Source organism: Poeciliopsis prolifica, unplaced genomic scaffold, assembly GCF_027474105.1.
Source record: "Poeciliopsis prolifica strain line A6 unplaced genomic scaffold, Auburn_PproV2 SCAFFOLD052, whole genome shotgun sequence".
NCBI lineage: Eukaryota > Metazoa > Chordata > Actinopteri > Cyprinodontiformes > Poeciliidae > Poeciliopsis > Poeciliopsis prolifica.
In genome coordinates this window covers 1,054,062-1,077,679 of record NW_026562427.1, presented here as the reverse complement: position 1 = coordinate 1,077,679, position 23,618 = coordinate 1,054,062, and the positions used below count along the sequence as shown (strand labels likewise).

The window sequence follows — 23,618 nt, the reverse complement described above, 5'->3', positions numbered from 1 at the left end:
TAATTGGCTACTTTATTAGATGGATCTGATTTGTAAATCCAGGACGACTTCAATGAACTGTTGTATCAAAAAGCTTGACTTGGCTGGTTTGAATTTAAAAGAGCTCCATTCGTCAAAGACGTTCTCATGCCTCAGATGACACAGGCAGCTGATATGTAGATTTATTGCTCCCATACAAGTCCTTTGTGACCTCTGATCTATGTGGGCACCATCTGATGTCATATTGACTCACCTGTAATAAAGGAGAAGAAAAAAACAAACTCCTAAATGAACGGAGTCACGTTCCATTGCTTCAGCCGAGAACAATGTAGTCTCACAGCCACCACACGCAGTAAACAAAACTAACAGGTTCTGCCAACTATTGTTCACAACTAAGCAGGTGTGAATAAACATGAATGAAGTTGGTGCAAACAGTGAAGCACTGAGAGGCCATGTAGGTCAGCAGCGGTGATTTCTACAGAATTAACACATGGAATTTGTCAGAGGAGCCGACGCACAGGAACACAGAGTACATGGCCTCTGATCTGAGAGGGCAAGTGGGGCGCAGCTTCATGGGGCAGCAATGGTTGAACACTGCTTACAGGGGAAATGCCAAAATGGGGGATCGCAATGTACAAACCCCAAAAAAGAGATTATATGCTTGAAGAGATTAATCAATCGTTCAAATGTTAGAGCTGAAGCTACCAAAACATGGTCATCTTCCAAAACTGAGGAGAGCCGACCATTGATCAGAGAAAATCTGCTGCTGCCAGGATGATTTGTCGTGAACGGTGACAGGAAACCACGTCAGAGGAAGGCAGCAAGACAGGAGGAAGGTAAAATAAATAGAAAGAACATGCACAAAATGAAGTTGGAGACAAAGATCACTCAAAAAAGGACGGGGGAAAGAGAGGGGAGAGAAAGGAAAACGTGAGGATATTATGGAGGAAAGAGGATAATTAAACCAAGAAGAAAATGAAATGTCAAAAAGGATGTCAGCAGGAATGTTTCAACGCTGCCGTCCCTCTAAATAAATTATTCAATGGTATAAATACCCTATTCTCCACTTTTTGTATCGCAAATCTGTGCAAACACCGTAACCGTGCTCACAAAAAAAGTCTTCTGAAAATGGGAAGGTACTGAATTAAAAGTAGTAGAGAAATGAGCCAAAGCACAAAAAAACTTCTGAAAGAAAGGTTTCTCTGAGATGGCTGGTTGAAACCAAAATACATAAAGATGAAGAATGACTGAACTTTTCCACATTTCTAAACACATATCCATGTTTTAGTCATCAATCTGATTTGTGCCTAACCCCTGTGGCATCTTATGCTGGGAAGCCAGCAAAAGCCAAGAGGACTGATATGCCACTTTCAAGTCGGCTGCTCCAGGGGCGCAGCGTACTGCTGAGGAGAGCAGAAATGTGAAATTTCCTCCCTATTTGATAAATATGATCTGGGAAACAAACAGGAAAATCCTGGCGTTATTTTTGTGTAATGGGCTGTTGACTCAAACAACATAAGCAGTGAACAGTGCATCGAGGAGTAAGTCGTCTTTGTGATCCAGAAAGGCTGCATTTCCTGTATGGACTCATAAGAAAGAATCTGATCTAAAGTTGAGTTATGAGAACATTATAAGATAAAAAAAACCTCTAGATGTCATATTTATAAGGACTCCCTTATAGATCAGCGAGGGAAACCTAATCAGTTTCCTAATCAGTTTTAGGCTTGTAGCCACATTACATTAATTAGCCTGACACAGCCTCCAGCTGAGCAAAACATTAGGACCACTAGAAGTTGATACTAATCCATGATGAAAACATTTAAAACACAAACAGCAATTGTCAGGCTTATTCATGCGACAACACACGGACAAAAAGCATTTCCAGTGTTAGTGTATTCATTTATTTGTCATCCTTCTTCCTCCTACAGTATCGACAATCATCACATACAGATTTTCACTATAGTGCACTTAAAGTTTAACTTAATGGTTAAATGTTTGTCTTTGACTCAGATGATAAGTTACACGAGGCAATAACATCCACCACAGCGGTCATATAAAAACAACAACAGAAAAAGGCATGAAATAAATACAGCCGTTGTCCAAAGTTTTCATATTTACAGTTTGTTTTCCTGAAATAGCTGCACACAAGATGAACCAATGAGGCTACCGCAAAAACTGGAACTTCATTTATTTATTTATTTTTTCATTTTTAGGTGGTTAGGTGAATGAAGGAAGCCTCTCAGCTGCTCCGCTCTTTTATCCAGAAAGGTTTTGCCTTCATGCTTTTAACTGTATTTGGGTGAATATTTTAGAGACAAATATGGATAAATCCCAAACCGTTTTATTAAATTAGAACAACGTGGGACTCATTTATCAGCACAAAGCCAAAACGTGATCGCGAGGTCTAACTTGCGTAGTTGATAATTCAATTTGCTCACACAGACAACAATAACGATGCTTCGCAAGATTTTAATCAAATTTGCACATTTTATTCTAGAATTTTGTTAGATGCAAGTCTCTCAATGACATAAACACTCCAAGATAAGGTAAGGATGTTTTTAAATTTCAATTTAATCCAGTTTTGCAGACTTATTTCAAAAATGCATTTTTAAAAGTCAAACCCTTTACCTGAAAATAATAAGTGAATATTGTCGGACCAGACAACTAGATCTGACATAATATGGAAAATTACTTGAAGCCTAAGTTCTTTATGTAACAGAATGAATTATTTTTAATGCTCTATGCAAATTTTGGCATTTTCAAGGTAAAGCTTTGTTTAAATGTCGGTTTCTGCTAATACCACAAAGTGGCCTGAAATATGTTTTCAAATTAAACTCACAGATAGAAACTCTTTATCTTTAAGCCTTACTGTGAATTTAACAGAGTCCTATTGCTCCAATATGTGGAATTTCTCCTAAAAAAAAAAAACCCAAACAAATCCCACAGAAACATCTGGTTCACAGCCTGTTTCAGCTAATTTTTTGTTTTTAGAGATGCAACAACGATGGCCAGTCAGCCAGAAATGCAGTTATTCCGTATTTTTCCAGTTAGTGAATGCACAACACAACACTAGCATCCACAACTTGTGGATGCTGTTACTGAAGAAAAAAGTAATCTGCTTTCAGTGCCAGTGACATGTCAACACTGAGGCCAGATGAAGCAGAGAGATGATTTGTAAGTAAATTATGTAATATGTTGAGGTATCTGCAATTTATCAAGGCTGCAAGACAGCAAAACCTAAAGAAACACGTTATAACAGAGTTGGTTAGCCTTAACCTTTCGCGTCTTTGACATCTATTCATAAAACATGCTGAATATGGAAATGCTGGTAGCCTTTTAGAAAACTCTGTGAGAAAAAGAATCAACATCCTCCAGAAATAACTGCAGATCCTGATATTTTTTTTCAGGTACAGTAAGCTAGCTGCACTAATTTCTGAAATAAATATATTAAAAATTTGTCTTAGTTTTACAATATTATCTAAAGCATAAATCTAAATCAGTCTGTAATTGTAGGTGGGGAATTGGCTGCAAAACCCTAATCGGTGGTGCGCTTCTAAATATTATTATTGATGATTATCAGCTTGCAAATCAGCTCAAATAAACAGAGTTTCACTGCTCAGTGAAGGTCAGTGATTGACAGAAATGGAAATCGCGCCTCTCCTGAGAAGGGACAGAAACACACGCAGCTGGTGCAAACACAACAATGTTGGGGCAAACTAAAGCAATTTATATTATTTTCAGAATCATCATCTTTATATTACATTTATCAAATTTGTGGACGAAACAAAGTAAAACAAACAAAAAAAAAAACAACAAAAAAAAACGCAGAGATTCCAGTCAGACATGAGGAACAACGCCTTGAAGCCAAATATTATACAGTACGTCCTGGAAGAGTGAGTCATTAATGCTGATCAACTCTGAACACATTCAGACAGAACGGTGCGACATTATCAAATCAATGCATCTTCTGTCTAACAGAAGCTGTTGTGTCATATTCAGATCTGTGATGTTTTAGAAACTTATATGAGAAAAGCTAAAACTTGATTACAAAAGAGAAAGCAGATATCTTATAATCCATCTGTGCGTAGAAAACCTGGCACCGCCTTTAATGTGGAATACAAGTCGATGTACATGGAGCGCATTCAACATCAGGAGCTCATGTTTGTGACCATACAAAGACAACATTGATATACATTATCAACAGGCTGACAAATGCGATTTAGACTGACGTCTGCACAGCTCTCTGAATCTTTCATAATTTAAACTGTAAAAGAAAACATTCAGCTGTGAGTTTTCGCTCACATTCATCTCGACTCGTTTGCTTAAACGAGACGTTCGCGAGTCTATCTCTTTGGTCTGTCGATGTCATCGATGGCAGCCAGAAGTTTCTGACGAGCCTTTTTGTTGATGTGCGAGCCCAGACACACGTTCACCAAATTGGCCAGCTGCTTCATGGAGTACTCCTGCATCAACACACACCGGTACACAAAGGAGGGCAAGCAGGAGAGATGAAGACAAGCGAAATGCAGTTCACGTTCTGCGCAAAAAAAACATCCATTCGCTATTAAACCGGCGGTCTTACCCTGTGATTTTTGATAAACTGCTCCATGTCGTTCTCAGTCAGGTAGTACGCCTTGATGTAGGTCTCCACAAACTCCTTGTCGGGAATGGGCCGCAGGTCAGTCAGTTTCTCCAGCTTCATTAGGAACTGCTGAAAGTCCAGCTGCATCAGGGCTCGGCCCTCGTTGCTACACTTCTTTACGTTAGCATAGCTGCAGCGGAGGGCAAAGAGGGAGAAAAGGATTTCATTTAATACCAGTGAGTCATCGCAGCAACGGGTCGCACGAGTGTGGCTGAAAGGCCGTCGTTTCAGGTTTATATTTTTCATGCATGGACACTCGAACCAAGTACTGTCATCTTCAGCAAAAACGAGTGGTCACACTGGTTTGCTGCAGATTGTAGAGGTACAATAGGAAGCTGTTGAGTCTCAAAATGACTAACAGCGCACCCACTGAAAGATTGCTGCATTTGCTGAGTGCTCTGAAGCCACCTAGGTAGTGCTTATAGTGTAAAGATTTTTTTATTCAGCTTGCAAAGTCACCTCTACTGCAGAAGTAAAATGTGTTTAAATCTGGTGATTTCAGAGCAAAAATAGAGGCATTTTTATGTACTGAATAAGCAGAAACCTGATCAGCTCAAAGAAAACAGACTAAGCTAAAAACATAAAGCCAGAACCTGCTGCCTCTCTACTTCCAAAGCTCCTCCCTGGACAGCAGGCGGTTCCTTGTAGTCCTGCACAACTAGTATTAATGTTACTGTCACAACAGCTTAAGTTACCTCTTTGATTTCAGTAGCCAGGCCTGATTACAGTCTGACTGGGAGAAATCATCCAACTAGAACCTGACTAACAAAATAAAGCAGGTGAAAAGCGACTGGTTTCGGTCTTTTGTTTATGCATTTCACAGTTGCTTTCATCCAAAGTGATGATTTGGATCACAACACTTTGGAAAACCCAGTAACGACCAGTTTTTCTTGCAGAGCTCAACAGTTTATTTTATGAAACGTTTTTTGTATCTTAAATAGTTTATGAAATCATGCATTCAGATTTCCTGTTTACATTTTAAACTCCAGTTACTGAATGTCGCTGTCCATCTCTGATCACAATAAAATTCTAAATAACAATTTAAGTCATGTTTCATTTACAGTTTTTTGGAGAGAATTAGGAAATCACACTTTTACCTTTCTTTGAATGCACCTAAATGGTTTATTAGATTTAATGTGTTACCGTTAGATGAGTTGTGTGTGTGTGTGTGTGTTACAGCGAGTTAGCGGGATGTGTTCGAGGCTCAGCGTTCACATGTATTTCACTCCTTTGTGTTTGATGGCAGAGACTGCTGTCCTCATCAGTATGTTAACACACACATACACTGGTTTCTTTTAATTTTTAGTGTTGCTTTCTCTCATTTATTAGCCCTCTCCATTGCCTTTTCCTTCTCCTTCTCTGTCTTTTTTTTGCTTCTCAGGCTTGTCAGAATTTGTTGTGAAGTGTTGGAACTCCAGCGCAGAATGCTAACAGAGTCATTTTTGTGCGCCTCGATGGAAAGGGAAAGAGCTCTGGACAGAGAAATTAGATAAGAGACTGAGGGAGGCAGAGCACAAACAAACAAGTATGACCACTCTATCCCGGAGAGGGCTGGGAGGAGTGCGTGTGTGTTCCTGTGTAGTTACGCTGCTCGAAGAAGTGTACTGGGAGAAGCAGGAAGGCAGCAGAAGTCTGAGTCGTAATGGCACATTTACTCACTGGAGTGGGTTCAAAAGTTCTCTCACAAAATGAGAGGAAATGTGTTTAGCAAATATCCGGGGAGGTAAACATGTTTCCCCTTCGCAGCGGGTAAGGGCAGCCCTTCCACCCTTCCACCTACGCTCAATATTCAGTGTTTGCCCTCTGCTTGAAAACACTTGAGCGGCACTAAGCCATTTAGGTGAATTTTCTTCAACCTAAATCATGCTCTGCACCCGCAATCCCACCCACAGAGTCGCTGTAACTAGTTTAAGAAAAACCCCTGAAGCAGCCAACATCTACATTCTTTCTACATCCCATTAATGATGTGTGAAAGCCCAAGACAATTGATAGCAGGTAGCTCATCTCTTTGTCACCACCCGACAGAAAGATTTATCACACCTACCGTCTAAAAAGCCCACTTCACACACACATTCGACATGTGAGTATAAAGACAGTGGGGATGCTAATGCTCAGAAAAAACACACACACACACACACACACCCCCACACGCGCACACACCCCCCCCCCCCCCCCCCCCCCACACACACACACACACACACACACACACACACAAAACCATCGCTGCTTTCCGTCACGTCACATCCCATTTTTTCTCACTTTCAGGGGAGGAAAGTGGTGAAATGCATTACAAGGGACGTGTCAAGAGCAATGTGCTGTTTTGTGAGCTCAGGGCTGAAGTCGTCTTCTGATGGGAGTTTAGAGAGGCTTAAGAGAGGAAACCGGCACCAAGGGGGTTCCTGCAAGAGTGGAATTTAATAAATAGGAAACAGTCTGAAGAGCGTTAAGTGGTTTCTTTAGTTTAAATGTAGTTGATTTAGTTTACCTGAGATGATTTTGAAGCTTTACACTTCTGAGAAGTTACGATAAGAGCAAAAAAAAAAAAAACAAATACATTTCGTAAGCGGCGTGCTACAATAACTAAATTATTCCATAAAAAAATAACTAAAATCTGCATACACATTTTTAAAACTTGACTTGTCCATCATCTTCAGGCAAAGTTTTTAGGAGGCCTTATGGACGTCCACAGAGCCACAAGTTTCGAGCCACTGAATCACACCTTTGTTGATCAGCAATTCTTTAGGCGATTTGATTCTGATTCTGTTTTTATGTTTGGTCCACAAGTCTTCGCATTGGACTTTAAAATTCTTTAACATACAGAGTAGTTCATGTACGATCCAACCAATTTTTGTTTTTTGCTTTGGTTTTCACCAAACCCGAGATTGAACCTCATTTTCTAATATTCATTTAGAAAATGTTGCTTTCAAAATTGTCTTGTAATCCTTCCCTGATTGATCGACAGCAAGAGTTAATTGGTGATGCTTTTCCTCCTAGCTATCATGGTGATATACATCTGTTAGCCTAATTTGCATTTAATTACTCACACCCGGCTGCTTCTTTCCCTCCTAAATTCAATGAAAAACAAAATGCACATGCCTTCATTCAGGCACTTAAACTATTCCCTATATGTCAATGACCTATGTTAGTTTTTACCAGAACAGAAACTGGTGACAACATCACCTGACACTTTTGGTGTTGCCACTCTTTGAATTTACTTTTGCTGCTCAAACTCCTACAGCACAGTTCAAATTTATACTCGGTGACAAAAATAGTGCAACACTCAGAATGTTTGGTTCTCCTTTAGAGAATTTGTTCAGTAAAAAAACTGGAAAGAAAACAGAGGCGTTATTGATTCCATGTTGACAATATGTCACCACAAAATTGTTCTGACCACACAGTCCAACCAGAATAACCAGGGATCTGAGATGCTTGTGTCACGCAGAGGAACGGCTTCAGACTCTCTTACCCTTCAACCAAAGTCCTGTTAGCCAGGCGGATGCAGTGCTCCCAAAGGACGTTGGACACAGGCAGAGGAATGCGCACATGTCTGGAAACATCACCGAGCCGCTTGTTAAATTGCTCAAACTCCTAAGAGGATAGAGGAGATGGCATATGAGAAAAACCCCAATAAAAAACAGATTAATTGTTGGTATTTCGCATCCGACATGGTGGAGTTGCACACTGGGAAATTAATTAAATCGAAAGGTTATCAGCTTTTCTGATGTATTCCAAATTATGCTAGCAAAATACAACATTTTGCTAAAAAAGAAGTGATTTCAAAGCTAAAGACCAGGTATATTTCTTATTTAGCTCACTGTCTTAATTATGAGGTTCATTCAATCAATCATTGCTGCACATTGGTCAATTGAAAAAGCTGTAACACATCAAATGTTCTTCAAAAATATTAAAACCATTATTGAGAGGAAACTAGAGAAATCCATGCATCACTATTATGAAGGTAATGCTATTTTAAATGCTAGCAGACAGCTTGGGTACACATACTTTGTTCTATAAAAATACAATGTTACTAAACTGAGCAGGTTATTTTCATGTAAAGCAAATGCTTCAGACAAAATTACTGTACCAAATTGGAACAGGGAAAAGCCAATGAATCAATTCACTTGCTTTACTATTCTGATTTACTTTTTGGTTTAAATACCACAATACCATTTTATTATCCTCAATGCACTGTAAGGAATAGAGTGAAGAAAGGACTGGACAACATTAATCCACTAAGGAACAAATAATACACCAAGCAACATCCTAGTCTAATAGTGGGCTTTTAGAGTTCTTTCAAACTAAATTATAACTGCACAGGGATTTTAATTACGCTTCTAAAAGACATACTTTAAGTGAACCTTTGAACCCTTTCCACATTGTACCTTATAGGCAAGGCCAAATTAACCAATTAAAGCACAGCCACTCACTGCCAGCTTTTTATGTTTTGACACAAATCGTTAAGAGAAACTGTCCCAAAGGACGATGCAAACTGCAGGATATAAACATGTACGGTGCTGTTTTGGTCACAAGAGGCCATCAGCTGCATTATGTGTGCTGTGTTTTGATGTTTCTTGGTTTGCAGCCATAAAAACTCCCACAGAAGGAGTTTGTGTTATGTACTTTGCTGCTTGCTGAAATGTTCAATTATGGATGACAAACACTCGTGACATTACGTTTCTTTTTATAGAAGCAAAAGTAGAGGCTATGTAGAAGATGCATAGATAAGATGGATGCTCCTCAGCACAGGACTTTTCTATTTAGTAGGTGTTTGTTGACACATCTTACAACTTTAATTTAAGTCCACGTTTTTAAGTAAGCCATGAACCAAGGATTGTAAAGCTGACACAACTTTTTGACGAAAGAATTAAATGTAATGTATTTACAGAGCCTCATAATGACTTCTGGCTTAAGCATTTTGTCACAGAAGTTATTCAGAGCCTTCTGCATTTCTGCACCACTTTATATGCAAATCATCATGGAATGACAGCGATCAACCTGAGTTCATGAATAAAATATGCCTGTGTGTTTGCATGTGTGCGCAGTGCAACAAAATAGGGACACTATTTTCAATCAGTGCACCGTAACTCAGCCCATGTGCATTAGGTTTGTCTGACAGGTTGATGGCGCATGGTATTAGCACCTAATGGGGGGAAAATACACGCTTGATGCAATGTGCTTCATGCCGACCATCAGCTGTACTGGTTTGACACATTTAGCCAGTTAAAGACAGAGCCTGTGTGACAATTTTCCTCTCACAAAGCGTTGAATTAGTAGAATCGAACATGGAAACTGAGTCACAGCAAGTTTGAGTTCTTCTTAAACCAAACAAAGAAAAAGCATCTAACTAATATGCAAAATTTATTTTTTAGTTTTAAATTTATCTATCAGTTTGGTAGAGGTCTGCTCATAATTTCTAATACAATTATAAGGAGTTTATTTAACAATAAATAAAATATTCAACAAAACTTCATCTTTTGTTAGTTAAGTAATGCATTCTGGTTTTCTTCATTTCATATGGAAAGGAAAAAATGTGAAGTGGACTGTGTGTTCCTTGCCCTCCATGAAAAATGCATAAAGGAAGCAGGCAGCATGCAAAGAGACTTGCGTTCAGTGAAAACGTTTCACTCTAAAAATAACTGAGGGCAATGAGGAGGTGTATGTAACAGAGATGACACTCGCATAGATTCACACTTGACTCATAAAAGCTTCACAAAAAAACTACTAACTATTTAACAAAGTCAGACTGAAGAGTGACAACACAACTTTAGACAAGTCTGACAAAACACATAAATACAACCGTTTGAGTTGTTTTCTTAGACAATGTATGATTGAAAGAACAAAACCCAGGAAAAGGAATTTAAAAAGGCTGGAAAAGACAGTTGTATTAATATTAAAAGTTTATTAGACATGAGAAAATGCAACCTTTTACTTGCATTAAGATGTAATAATCTTAATGACTGGACCTCATTAAATAATAGTATAAGTTGTTGCACATACATCCTAAGACTTGTCCCTACTGCAGTACAAATAAGTGAAAATTAGGAAACAGCAGCAAGGCTATTTAACAACATCATTGAAAACAATCAATCAAAAAATGTCACTAGGGTTCAAAGGTTTACACATAATGGTGCATTAAGACAACGGGTTGGTTTGAATCAGTGCCTTAACACTTTTTTTCTTTATTTTGCCCTGCATTTTAATCACATTTGCAATCTTTATTATTACTTAATATTTATGTAGGTGTTTCTATTTGTCATGTAGCTGCTGAAATTTCCCCGGTGAGGCGTTAATGCATTCTAATTTAACAAGGCTCCAAAAAGTCCCGCAGGCTTTCCTATCAGGTTTTTGATTGAAAAATGCAAGACTGTTTTCAGTGAATTTTCCATGTAAAATAAAGACTGTTTAGATATTTTTTCACTTTATTTATTGTGTGCCTTTAAGTTTGTTTTTTGTCATCTGAATCATCACCTTTTACTGCAAGCAAGAACCCAGAATATATAATTTTTACTAATGTGAGAATATGAAAACAGATTCAGGAACACTCTCACATTGCTTGTTTTCAACTATAGCTTTATCTCTGCTGAAATCCTCAATTAATATTTCACTACAGTTTCATAGTCACCTTAAAATTGTATCACTTTTGCCAAAATTTGTCAAATACATCAAAATAAGCTGCAGCACAGACTCAACCTTTGCAAAAACTGATCATAAGCCACGAGATTATCATTTGACTCTTCACAGTAACCTTTACATACTGTATTACAACTACTGTTACCTTCAGCAGAACATCCACATAAACGTTGTGCTGCGACATTATCTCCTTGATATCCCATTTAACTCCGGCCATCATAAGCAGCATTTGCTCGTAGTCTATAGCCTTGGCTGCTACTATCCAGTATATCGGTTTACGCAGTTCGCTGGCTGTGGACACAGTCTGTGAGAGGAGAGAGGAAAAACAGATGTAATTTGGTTGTTTTGTTACATTAGGTAGGTCAAAAGTTGATGAATGTAAGCGGCACGTAGTCATCTGACAGGAGTCACGTCTCCTCGAAGGTGAATTACTGCTTAGCAATTAAATGCAATCAACATAAAATAGATGCATTTGCTGATGAATTATGATTAGACTCATTATGATGAAACATTTCTTGTGAAAATTTTATATAATCTTGTACTTTGACGGTTTTCAACAAAACCTCAGAAACGGGCCCTTAACAACACAGTATACCAGATATGTTATGCATGCTATCTGGTAACAATTTATTTAAATTACACTATGGAAAATGCTAGAAACAATTCTCATAATAAGCCCTTATTTGAGTTGTTGAAAAAATGAAAAGAAATAGTTAAACTCATGAAAGAAGAGTGGAAACGGTTAATGATGATCACGCCATCAAATTCATGGTGATAAATCTGACCCATGCCTGCAGATAGATAAAGGAAAAGCTGAAATTTCCAGTACCTGGGAATAAAACTGTTGCAGGAATGGTTTCTTGGCAGCAGGCATCATTGTGTCCAAATGAGACTGCAGGGACTCAAACTGCTCAGCCAAAAACACACTGAAAGAACACAAAGGTAACATATATCAGCTCTGTGGTGAAGTAATGCATTCTGAATGAGTTTCTCAAGAGCCTGATACCGGAAAATATTTATGATGCAAAGTCTTTTAAAATTTAAATGACACAGTTCTATGCAAAACTCTAACATTTTGTTTAATTAAAGTTGGATCAATTGTTTTTATTCACTTTGGGATTGAGAATTTGAACAAGTTTAATATGAGTAAAGATTTCTCTACGTTTATTGTCCTTTCTGTTTTATGGGTGGATTTAAATTTTCAGGGATGCTCACCAAAACCTTGAAGCTTCTTAGTTTTGCAGTCCCTAAAACATGTTTTTTTTCTACCCTGTTATTGCTAGACTTTATGTTATGTGGTGCAAAAATATATATTAACCTCTAACCAATTTCTTCTGCTTTTAACTTTTCTTTTAAAATGTTTTCAAAATAAATTCTTCAAAATGTGAAATATTTTAACTGGAAACAATGATTCTAAAAAGCACCCCCCATATTTTACAGACATGGAACTTTTATTCTAGAAACACAATTTTTTTGTTTTATATTAAATAAAGATGAATATGGAGTCTACATAGACAATTTTGTTTCAGTCATAAATGTATCACTAACACCTTACAATAAATACAAAAATAAAGTTACTGAAACATTTATGGCATTCAGATTGCACTAATTTATTCTTTTCCTAAATCAAGGCATCCAATTGGAATAGATGCTTCTTTGAGGTTTCTGTTTCCAGTTTTATTTAAATGAACAGATGAACCTGATGCTTCTGGCCAGACACAAGAAACCTCTCCAGAGGGCCATCACCACAGCCCAGAAGCTCATCATCTACCCTCTCTGCTCCCTGGATGATCAGCTTATTTTCCACAGTGAAAATAAAAACATTCTGTGAGTCCTATGTAACCCGGGCGTTCTGTGTTTGAACTGCTCCGCTTGGGCAGAGAGTTCAGGGCCATTAGAGCCAAAACAAACAGACTTAAGAGCAGTTTCTATGCCAATGCAAAGCACACTCACTTTTGCGTATGGGCAGTTCATTGAATGCTAATGTGCAGTGACCCCGGTTTGGTAGAAAATTTATTTAGAATTTCTTAAATGCATTATCTAAAAGATTGCTTTTCTATGTGTCATACTGTTTACAAAAACACATTTTCTAATTTAGATTGTGATTCAGCTCATAATGGGATGCACTAAAACAGTTAATACAAGCCATTTATGGAGAAACATCACTCATTAGAATCTCTACCTTGAAATGTCTTAGCATTCTACTTAGGTCATAAATGAGCTCTGTGAACTCTTGCTCTGATCGTAGAGTAGAGAAAACTATGTTACGTTAACCTGGAACATCTTGTGTCTTCCTCTGTTCGGCGCAGGGAAAAAATAGAAGCAGCAGCGCGCGCTACGGTTCACCATTATCTGATCACACTCGCAGAAATGTGACACCACATCAACAGCCGGAGGGCTCAACAACACCCAGACGGCCAGCTTCCTCAGTTCGGCTACCACGTCTAATTCCTTACTCCGATGTTTCTCACACCTCCTTAGTTTGCTCAACCAGAAAATTGCTTTTGCAGTTAAACGTAACCTATAAGGACTAGGTCAGAGGTCATCTGCTGCCATTTTGAGTAAAAAATTAAGATAAAATGATAATCTGCCTTATTCTCTTCTTTGCAAGGTTTTACCTAAGATATACTGTCATCTCTGTACCTTAACTTAACTCTTTTGTTTCCGTCATTATTGTTCAACAATGCACCGAAGGCACTAATGTTTAGATAAATTTTGAACAAATGTTCTATTAAGTTGTGCTTATGTTTTGGTAATAATTAAAGGAAATACAGCTACACAAAGAAATAGAGGGTGTACACAGAACAAAGAGTAAAAGAGTATAAGGGCTTCAAATAAAGTTTTGATTTGTCTAGGTATCGCAGTGCGCATTAACACAATACATCTGGGCACGATGATGCAGCATGCGTCATTGTGCCCCGACTACATACCAGATGCTAATACAATGACTTGTTTATGAAATGCTGTGCCGTAGTATGAAGTGATATGATGCTTACAGAGACTCGGTGGCCACCACTCTCTGTGCCAGCCCATAGAGAGTTCCACTGTCTGTGAGGATCACCATCTGGCTCAGATGAGGACTGGGGACTTTCTCCTTCCTGTCCTCAGGGGGGGCATGGACTCCTGCATTCTCCCCGACAGGATCCTGGAAAGAGAAAAGACACAAAAAGAAGCAAAGTTAGGGTGAAATCATAAATATCTCAAGAAACCTGCATAATCCAATAAATATTAAAGGACCACCCAACGAGGAATACAATACAAGGAACAATGTAACAACGCAAAGCGAAGTGAAAATGTTACTCCAGCCTTTATTTATAGATATCTAACCCCGTTTATGAATACTTTGCTGGAGTCAGTTAATGTTTAGACATGTGGCTGCTAACAGGACACAGAGGCTATTTGGATATTATTGTGTAGCTGACAGCAAGCCTGTCATCTAGTAAAGAAACAACGAGTGATACGATGACTTTACAAAGTAATCATATGGTCGGGTTCACACTGAATTATTTTGTCAGCTAGAGTCAACATTCAGATGTAAACTTGGAACTGCGAGGACGATGACAACACAGGGCTTCTGTGCTTGTGCCAACAGTTAACCTTCCAGTGATGTGGAGTTTCTTCCATACAGAATTGATTTTGAATACAATCAACGTTGTGGGAGATGCAGCCAAACTAAACAAATTCAATCTAAAAATCTGCTGACCAAACATTCTTCTAGTGGTCAAATGTATCTTCCTTTTTGGATATCTTTCAAAACACCTCTTTATCCAACGAGCTTTTTATCCTTTTATTTAAAAAGCAGCAGAAATAGAAAACGAAAGAAAAAAAAAAAAAGTCAGCCCCAGTCCCTTCCCATCAATCACAATAATCCGTATCTGCATAAAGAAGACATAAAGTGAGGCAGATCATCATAATATATCCATAAGGCACGTCTTGTTGCTGTAATGGATCATACTGGCATACAGAGATTCAACACTGTTGTTGCCGCAAGCCTCTGTAAAACTGCCACTAAAAGACTCGGAGAAATTACCCAGCTAGTTAACAAATAGGAGCTATCAATGAAGAGCCATATTGTCCACTTAGATACAGTAATCCTGTTCAGCCCGAATTTAATCATGACTGGGCATTTTTTGTCTTACCCCAGGAAGCTTTTATAGCTCAGGCAATTCCAAGTATGTTTTGCAGAGGAAGTCTATTTGAGGACTGGGGAGCAATCACGGAGCAGTTTAAAATAGTGGTAGGACTCGATGAGTGCCTAAGTAATTAATTAATTAATCAAAACACATATATGAACGACATAAGAAACATTTTCAAGTCAAAAAGCAATTTTTCTGCTAAATGAATAAATACACAAATGACGTCGACAAGATATTGTTTTCAATCTGTTACTTAAGTTATTCAATCATCAGGTTTATGAAAAGTGCCATTATACCAGCTTTCAGAAACCACTGGTCACTGAAAAAATACTTGTTTAGAAATATGGACATCTGTGCTTGCTTCAACATGTTTTGCATTGAGATGGTATTTTTTGCATGAATAGCTTTGGTGATCGCTAACTCTCTTTTGCACAACTCACACACAATGATAGACTTTTCCTGCATCCCATCAGGTTGGTTTTTGATGCAAAAATAAACCCCAGTGGGCCAAGGGAAGTGGATTTGTTGTTTGTTGATTATGGCACATTTACATTGAAGTAATAGATTTTATTAAGATGTTCAAAATTAGCAGTTGATTGTTAGTAAAAACTTGACACTTTGGAAATATGAGACTATCAAAACTTGAACAAAGTAATGCAAAATTTGCTCACTAATATTAAAGAATAAACTTAATATAATGCAATTATTTGGTAATACTATACTGATGTTTTCATTCTAAAAAACAGAAAGTTAATAAAGGGGATTCATTCTTGGGGAAATAAATGGCAATAACCAAATAATGAAGCTTGTATGGATAATTCAGATTGTTGCCTCCATGCCTCCATCCAGAATCACATCAGTCAAGAGTAGTCGTTTCTAAATTAAGATTTCAATATTTCTTTTTAAAAAACAATTTGAATAATACATATAACTTGACAGCGTTGTTAGTATCAACTGGAATGGATCTACTGAACTTTGAATCAGCCTCTATGTTTGGATTGAATTAACTTTTTTTGTAAAGTCTCTTAAAGCGGGTTGTCAATTGAGTTTATATGAAAATATAGAATTTAACTGAATTGTGTTTTTCATGCCAACTCATTTTTTCCAGGTTGTTTGTTAATGCAAATTATTCCCTGCAGTAGATGCTGAGAAAAATATGAATTTATTCATTCAATCATTTCCTTCATTCCTTTATTTCCTTTAAATAAAACTGCACATGCAGTCGAGATCTAGATATCAAGGGCATAAACTAACAAAGAAAGAGTTTTAGTTTGTATTACCAAATTATAGTGAAAAAGTTAAATGCCTGCTTGGGTCAAGCAGGCATTTTACTGGTATAAAGGAGCTCTTGGTAGAGATTAGACCGTGGAAAAAATACTAAGGGTTTGGGGTGAAATGTTGTAAATCAAGGAAGACAGTTTTTTAAAAATACAGCCTGTAAACCTCAAACAATAAAATAAGTAAATGTGACAGTCCAGCATACATACTGCATAAAAAATGAACGGTATGTAGCTCTGGAGACAATTTATAGCTCCGATCTGCTGCTGCCTCCTAATATGTGAAAACTTCAACCTTTCCAGAAACTTGAGGTTATCTCTCTGCAATTAGTCCAAACATGACTGCTGCACCATTTGGCTGGAAGTCATTCCTAAGATTAACATGTTGACATTTGTAATGATAAGATTTTATTTTATTTAGCTCGAGAGACAACTTTCTTCACTTCAAGTTGCTCAAGGTTTTTTGATGTTTGTGCATTCATCTGGTCTTAGAGCGAATAGTTATACATATTTTTTCTCTGAAGTAAGGCTTTTAATTTTAATGTTACAACTCATGCTCTGTTATAATTGGTAACTTTCCAATTTTAAAGAACTTCATTATTTATGCAAAGCTGAGAATAAACCCATGGTAAACAAATATTGATTCATGTCAAGTTTATAAAATCCCAAATGAATTTTATTTTGGAAACATTTCTACCTTCTAAAAATGCTTTCTACTTCCACAAAAAAAAATAATAATAATAATCTGCTTTATGCGACTGCAAATCTGTCATTTTGGTCACCTGATTCAGTAAAGAACCATCTCCACTGAGAAAGAACTTCTCAAAAGCATTTCAGATGTAACAAAGAAGATAAGAATAAAATATGTGCAATAACCCCTGCAATTGCCAGAAAGGCCATTAGTAAGATTATTGAATAATAGCAAATGACTCAACAATCTGGAAAATAAACAACAACTGGGGGCCATTTGTTCACACAATGTGGCAAACAGAAAGCAAGTGATATGCAAACTGTAAATCAAAGTCTAAAAAAAGAAGTATGTCTACTTGTACAAACATTTAAGTATTAACAAATGCTCAGTCCATTTAGCAGCTCATAAATTTATGCACTACACCAATGTCCCTATTAATGGCGGTTCAGATATTTCAGGGGCTTTTTATCTTGTAATTCAGTCAAGCAAACTTATGCGATCTTGCCTAATATCACCATTACAAAACAACAATTTACTTAGCTGCAATAAAACAAGTGGGATGAAAACACATTAACTTTATGAGGGAGGTTGTTTGTTGTGGACTAAAAGAGGAAGCTTCAAACAGTGAAACAGAATGGAAAATGGTTATACTGTTTGTGGCAGTAAAGACTACTTTTCCCATTAAACATGTCTTATTGCAGTTCTTCTATCAATGTTTCTGAAGGCTCCTTGGAAATGGATAAATATTTTAATGACGATTAAGAGGAATAAAAAGGAAATTTCCTCTCTAGTAAGTGGCCATTTCTGCTAAGCAATCATCTCTATTTCTACTAACTCTACTTTTTCTCCCTCTTTTTTACATCAAAGTATAATTCACAATGTTTCATCTCTTTTCCACAAGCATGTTTTTTCAAAGAAAAAAAGACAACACTTCTTAAAACCAACCACTCCTATTGGCTTTGTAAGGCACAGTAGTAAATAGTTTTTTGTTTTTTTTTCATAAACAGATCAAAAGTAATAACAGGACTCTTTTACCTCAGTTAAAACAAGCAAGTACTCAGGCAAACAAGGTAAACAAAGGAAAAAGCAAAAAAGAAATAAAAAAGTAATACATTTAAGATTATATGTACTGTTTTGTTTTTTTTAGTTCTGCACCAAAATAAAGACTCTTAATGCAAGACCAGACAACTTGGACAACTTTTCTTTTAAAAAGCTTTTCTTTTCAAAATATTTTGGACAAAATGAATAACTACATTTTATGCAAACAAAATGAGGCCCGATATCCAATATTACCTCGTAATATTACTGACGGATACTGCATAATTCCTAGGAAAAACATAATCGGACTATCTAAATCCTTTTGGGGATTATAAAGTATGCAAATTCTTAGGAAAATTGTTTATTAAAATATTTGAAGCAGACACTTAATTTACAAATGAATTCATCTGTCATGCACAATGAGATCAGGCAGTTTTTACTATAAATAAATTAACTTAAAGCTAATTTCTTGTTCAAATATTGAGGCAAACGGTTAATTTTTGTAAATATATTATTCCTAAGAGTACACTTTCTTTGCACATTCATTCGCCGGTCATATTTTCTGTATCAACCCCAGCAATCGTTGGCTTTGTTGCGGTGCAACAAACCACAGCTGGTGAATCTTCAGACTTATCAGAAATCAAATTTGAAGCAACAATTCCACCTTCCGCACTTTTTTTTTTAATCTTATTTTCTCAAATATAAAACTGCACATGCAATTATGTCTTCACTGTTATGACCACACTCAATCAAAATGGCAGATGGGCTCGATGGGGGGAAAAGTAAACCAACACCATGTGCTTCCGTCTTTGCCAAGTGTGTGTGCAGAAGAATGCCATATTGGATAAATTAAGTTTCTTCCATATATTGTTTTAAAGTCAGGCATGGGGCTGAGAAAGGGGAGATGAGACAGAACTTTCTAGATATCTTGACTTAGTAGGATGTGGCCTTGCCTTGGTTGGATTTATGTTCTGCAGCTGTTAAAGATATAAGCAGGAGTTTGTTTCTTTTAACAAAATAGTTAATTTTTCTTTTTCGCCATTAGCCATAATTTTTCTGATGCCTGAAAATATAATAAATGCATTGACTTTAGTTAGGTTAATTGACTTGGACCATGAGTAAACAGTGTAAATATGGATCAATATTTAATATAAAGTTGAAATGCCAATAATCATGACAAATTCAAGATCACTCATGGAACAAAAAGAAGCCATTGTGATATGGGTGAAGTTTGTGCATTATAAAGTCATGGCAAAGTACAATTCTTAATTCTTCTTTCGTTATTCATTTTTTTACTCAGGATAAGAGCCAATAACTCATTTGACCAAAGTAGGATTTTAGCAAAGTCAAAAAAACATGTCATCCTCAAATAAAATGTCAGGCTCAAGAATATAGTTTTAAAGTGAAAAGCTAAACATGAAACTTTGATCAAAAACAGTTTAATAATCCCCAGATGCTTATCTTACTGAACACTAATTGAATGAATCAAAGTAAAACTTTATTACCCAAGAAGGCATCTGGGAAATTGAGACACTGGGCTGTGTTAGTTCAGCAGAGCAACAGGAACATGCCACTATTTTTCTCACCGCATTTCTCACTGGGTTTTTACACACACACACACATGCACACGCGCACGCACACGCACACACACACACACACACACACACACACACACACACACACACACACACACACACACACCCCACACACCCACACGTATATTTCATTTTGCAGATGAAAAGTGTCCTTTACCTTACAAATTGAGAGCTCAGAACTTTTGCAATTGTGCATTGTTCTCAATACAAAGAAAGGAATGCATAACCACTCTATTAGGAGCTAGTGACTGCAGCAAAAAAAAAAAAAAAGACAATCTCTTAAAAAGCAGTAGAGAGAACTAAAGGTAGCATATAATGCTGCCTATGTTGAGATCCTGCAGTTCCTCAATCAACAAGCAAGGGAGTAAAGATTTTCAGGCACTTAAACTTTTAGAAGCCATTCCGAAAGAAGAGATAGCTCACAATAGCGAAATAAAGAGACCGACACTACAGGAGGTTGAGCAGCAGTAAGACTGGCTCTGAAAGAAGCAGTTCCTAAAAAGAAGGAGGTAATGTCAGATCAAACTACTGGAGTTTAGCAAGTTTAACTTTGAGAAAACTGCCTCTCATTGTGTTGTGCACACAGGTTGCCTTTTAAGGGACAGGGGTTCTTTAAGCAATTTTATCCTTCATTTGGCAACTTCATTATGTGGTAGTTAAGTCAGAGTCTATTGGAAGCAGTAGAGCTTCTTATTTGTCACAATAAATCCATGACAATAGTTTTAAAGAAGAATTCAAGGACTGCTGAGGTGCTGACCTATGGTCTTACATTAAGGTATCTCTAGTAATTGTTGTGTTTGAAGTAAAATTAGAAAAACATTTTTGGTACCATTAACACTAAACAACAGAGTTTCAAGTATTTCATTTTAATCTTCTGAAGTTGTGCTTATAGTTTAACAGAAAACAGCTGAAAGTCATCAAAAAAGGCAAATTGTGCCTCATTTTCCTTGATTTTATAAAACCACTAATGCTGTAAGTTTGCAGAGAAGCTAGACTTCTTAAGCAGAAAGACACTTAGGCAGAAAGACCTCCTTGTGTTATTTCAGTATGATGAGGACAGCAGCTCTTTGTTTCTGTGACAGGAACGCATCATTTTTACAGCTGTTTCATGACAAACTGCCTCTGCCTCCTTGCTTTCTATTGCAGCCTTTATCTGTGAATTCACTATTTATTTAATATCTTGTGTCACCATCGTCTCCAAACAGAAGATGCCTGACACCAATCAAGCTTGAAGCACCTCAATCTCTCAGCTGCAATAAAAAAAATAATCACATATATTGGCAAAATCAAAGTTAAATCTTTTGTAGAGGTTATTTGCAAAGTTGTGATTCAAATAATATAATTTTACAAGTTTCCTTAGAGAAACGGCGTAAATATCTGTGTCTTATTTTTTAGCAATTACGCCAGCCACGTTTTAAAACGTATTACAGACAAGCGTTTAAATCTGACCGATGAGATAACTGTTACAGCTGGTTTAGCATGGCAGAAAGGCACAAGCTGAGTCTCCTATAACCAGAACTGTCAAAGAATGATCCATCTAATGAGAACGCTCCATTAGATCATCCCCTGATCAGTAAGTGAGAAATAACTCAAGCTGAACTCAAAGTGATGAAACAGACCCTCCCCTTTACATTAGAAAAAGAACTTGGCAGAATGTGCCATGACACCATAAAGCCAAAACACACTGTGAGGTTCAGTGTGTTAATTATCTGTCTGGCACTGACACTCCGAAGTGGTTGTCTGGTTAATGAGCCACTTAAAGATCCCCTAAAATTTATAGCTTCTGACTTTTATTATTTTACTTATATAATTGAGGCCATGCTGTCTCTGAATGTGTCTGAATAGGAAATAACAGAAACACTTGTATAACAAACAAGTTCCTGGGGCCGATATTTATGTACCTCAAAAAACAATACAAAATAATTGCAAGACAGGTTTTAACTTCATTCAGCTACTAATAGAAGATTCAAATTAAACTAATGGCAATATTTTTAAAGGAATGTGTCTTACTAACATTTTTATATATAAAAAATCTATTGATTTTAATGATTCATAAATTTAAAAAAATATTGCTACTTTGAAATTATTTAAAAAAATATGAAAATAGAAGGATAAAACTAAGAAAACTGTATTTTGAAAGCTACGTTCAGCCTAAAGTATCTTAAGTTTCTCTAAATTTCTGCACACTGCTATTCAGCTGGCTGAAATAAGACAGTTTTATTTCCTTTAAAAGGTAAGATAAAGTAAGGTCATTTTATTTATATAGCACAAGTTCAGCAACAAGCCAATTCAAAGTGCATTACATTATTAAAAGGAAATACAAACACAATAACAAAAGACAAGAAAAAAAATCTAGATACTTCTATTCAGCGTTGCTAGATAAGTACAAATAAGTATTATCTGGACTTTCTAAGCATGCTCTAAATTTGTAAAATTAATGAGTACTCCGCAGTTTCTAAGTAATAATAAAAACTAAGCATTCCTGTGAATTTTTTCTTCAAGACAAATTTCCTATTGAGGTAAAAACTGTGAGAGAAGTACAGCTGCCCAGCAACAAGCTAAAGTCAGTTAAGTGGTCGACTGCATGGTGGCTGCCTGAGCAGGCAAACAGATTAAATAACTGGTTCATTATACCTGTGTTACTGTCGAAAGAGTAAAATGTATTCACTGCATAATAAGCACATAAAAGCAACTATTAAATTTACCAGGATGTTTGTTTTGAATTTGGACAACAGCGTTTGTACCCAAATCAAAATAATATGGCCTATTGCAGATAACACTAATATGAATGCAATAATATGCTACTTTGAAACATCCGCAGAGATACTGGTGAATAGCAACAAAAATAGATTAATTTGATTGCATCAATTCAGTTATGCAGCACATTAAATTCTAAAAGCGTTGGCCGAGAACTGGGATGAAAATTACAAATTGTTAGGATGGGATGAGAAAACTGTTTGTCTCCCATCGACTTCTATTATTTCGGTATGGTCAATACAAACCCAAGCTATTTCACAATTTGTCTTCAGATGCGTTTGTTAATTTACATTCATCCCTGCATAACACATCTCCAAAACAACAACACCTAAAGATTTGACTCTTTTTTAAAGCTGACAAATCATTTTTGCCTTCACAAGACCTATAATATGTTTCGACATTGAAGACACCAAGCGATAACGTTTTTCAGGTGTTACTCTGTCACCGACTCCCAGTGAACAGAATTACGGGTCTTTGACAGAGAGTTGCTGTTTCACACAGTTTGCTTCACAATTCTCAAGATGTTGTCTGGCACAGATCACAGGTGTCTGCAGCCAAGTCCCCTGTTTGGGTCTTCTTCCACATTTTTACCTTCATAATGTGCAGAGTATTGTCTTATAAATCTGACTGACCTTTACCAGGGTCACATGTACAGCCCACTCTCATCATGCCGACTGCCGCTGGCTCGTATGTCTCAGAACAAAATGGTCATTATACAATAAACAGCATTGAAAAACATATAAAAAACTAGTTTTTCAGTATCTAATCAATAATTCACAAGAAGGCTAAATATACTGACACTGGTAAAATGGTACAATTCAGAGAGGTTTATCATTAGGGACAGAACACCGAGCTAATTGGGTGATTCAGTCC

The 23,618-nt window shown here is 36.9% G+C and overlaps 1 protein-coding gene across 2 annotated transcripts in view; it reads right to left on the bottom strand.

Moving 5' to 3' along the window:
- Positions 1–1,857: 1,857 nt before the first annotated feature.
- vps50 (VPS50 EARP/GARPII complex subunit) overlaps positions 1,858–23,618 on the bottom strand; it is a 101,281-nt gene continuing 79,520 nt past the window's right edge. For both annotated transcript variants that reach the window (XM_055058920.1, XM_055058921.1), the window contains 6 exons: positions 14,248–14,396; positions 12,081–12,177; positions 11,397–11,555; positions 8,088–8,209; positions 4,562–4,751; positions 1,858–4,442 (listed from right to left, as the gene is read on the bottom strand). In XM_055058920.1, coding sequence (XP_054914895.1) covers positions 4,323–4,442; positions 4,562–4,751; positions 8,088–8,209; positions 11,397–11,555; positions 12,081–12,177; positions 14,248–14,396 — 837 coding nt within the window. In that variant the 3' untranslated portion in view covers positions 1,858–4,322. The remainder of the gene's footprint in view (positions 4,443–4,561; positions 4,752–8,087; positions 8,210–11,396; positions 11,556–12,080; positions 12,178–14,247; positions 14,397–23,618) is intronic.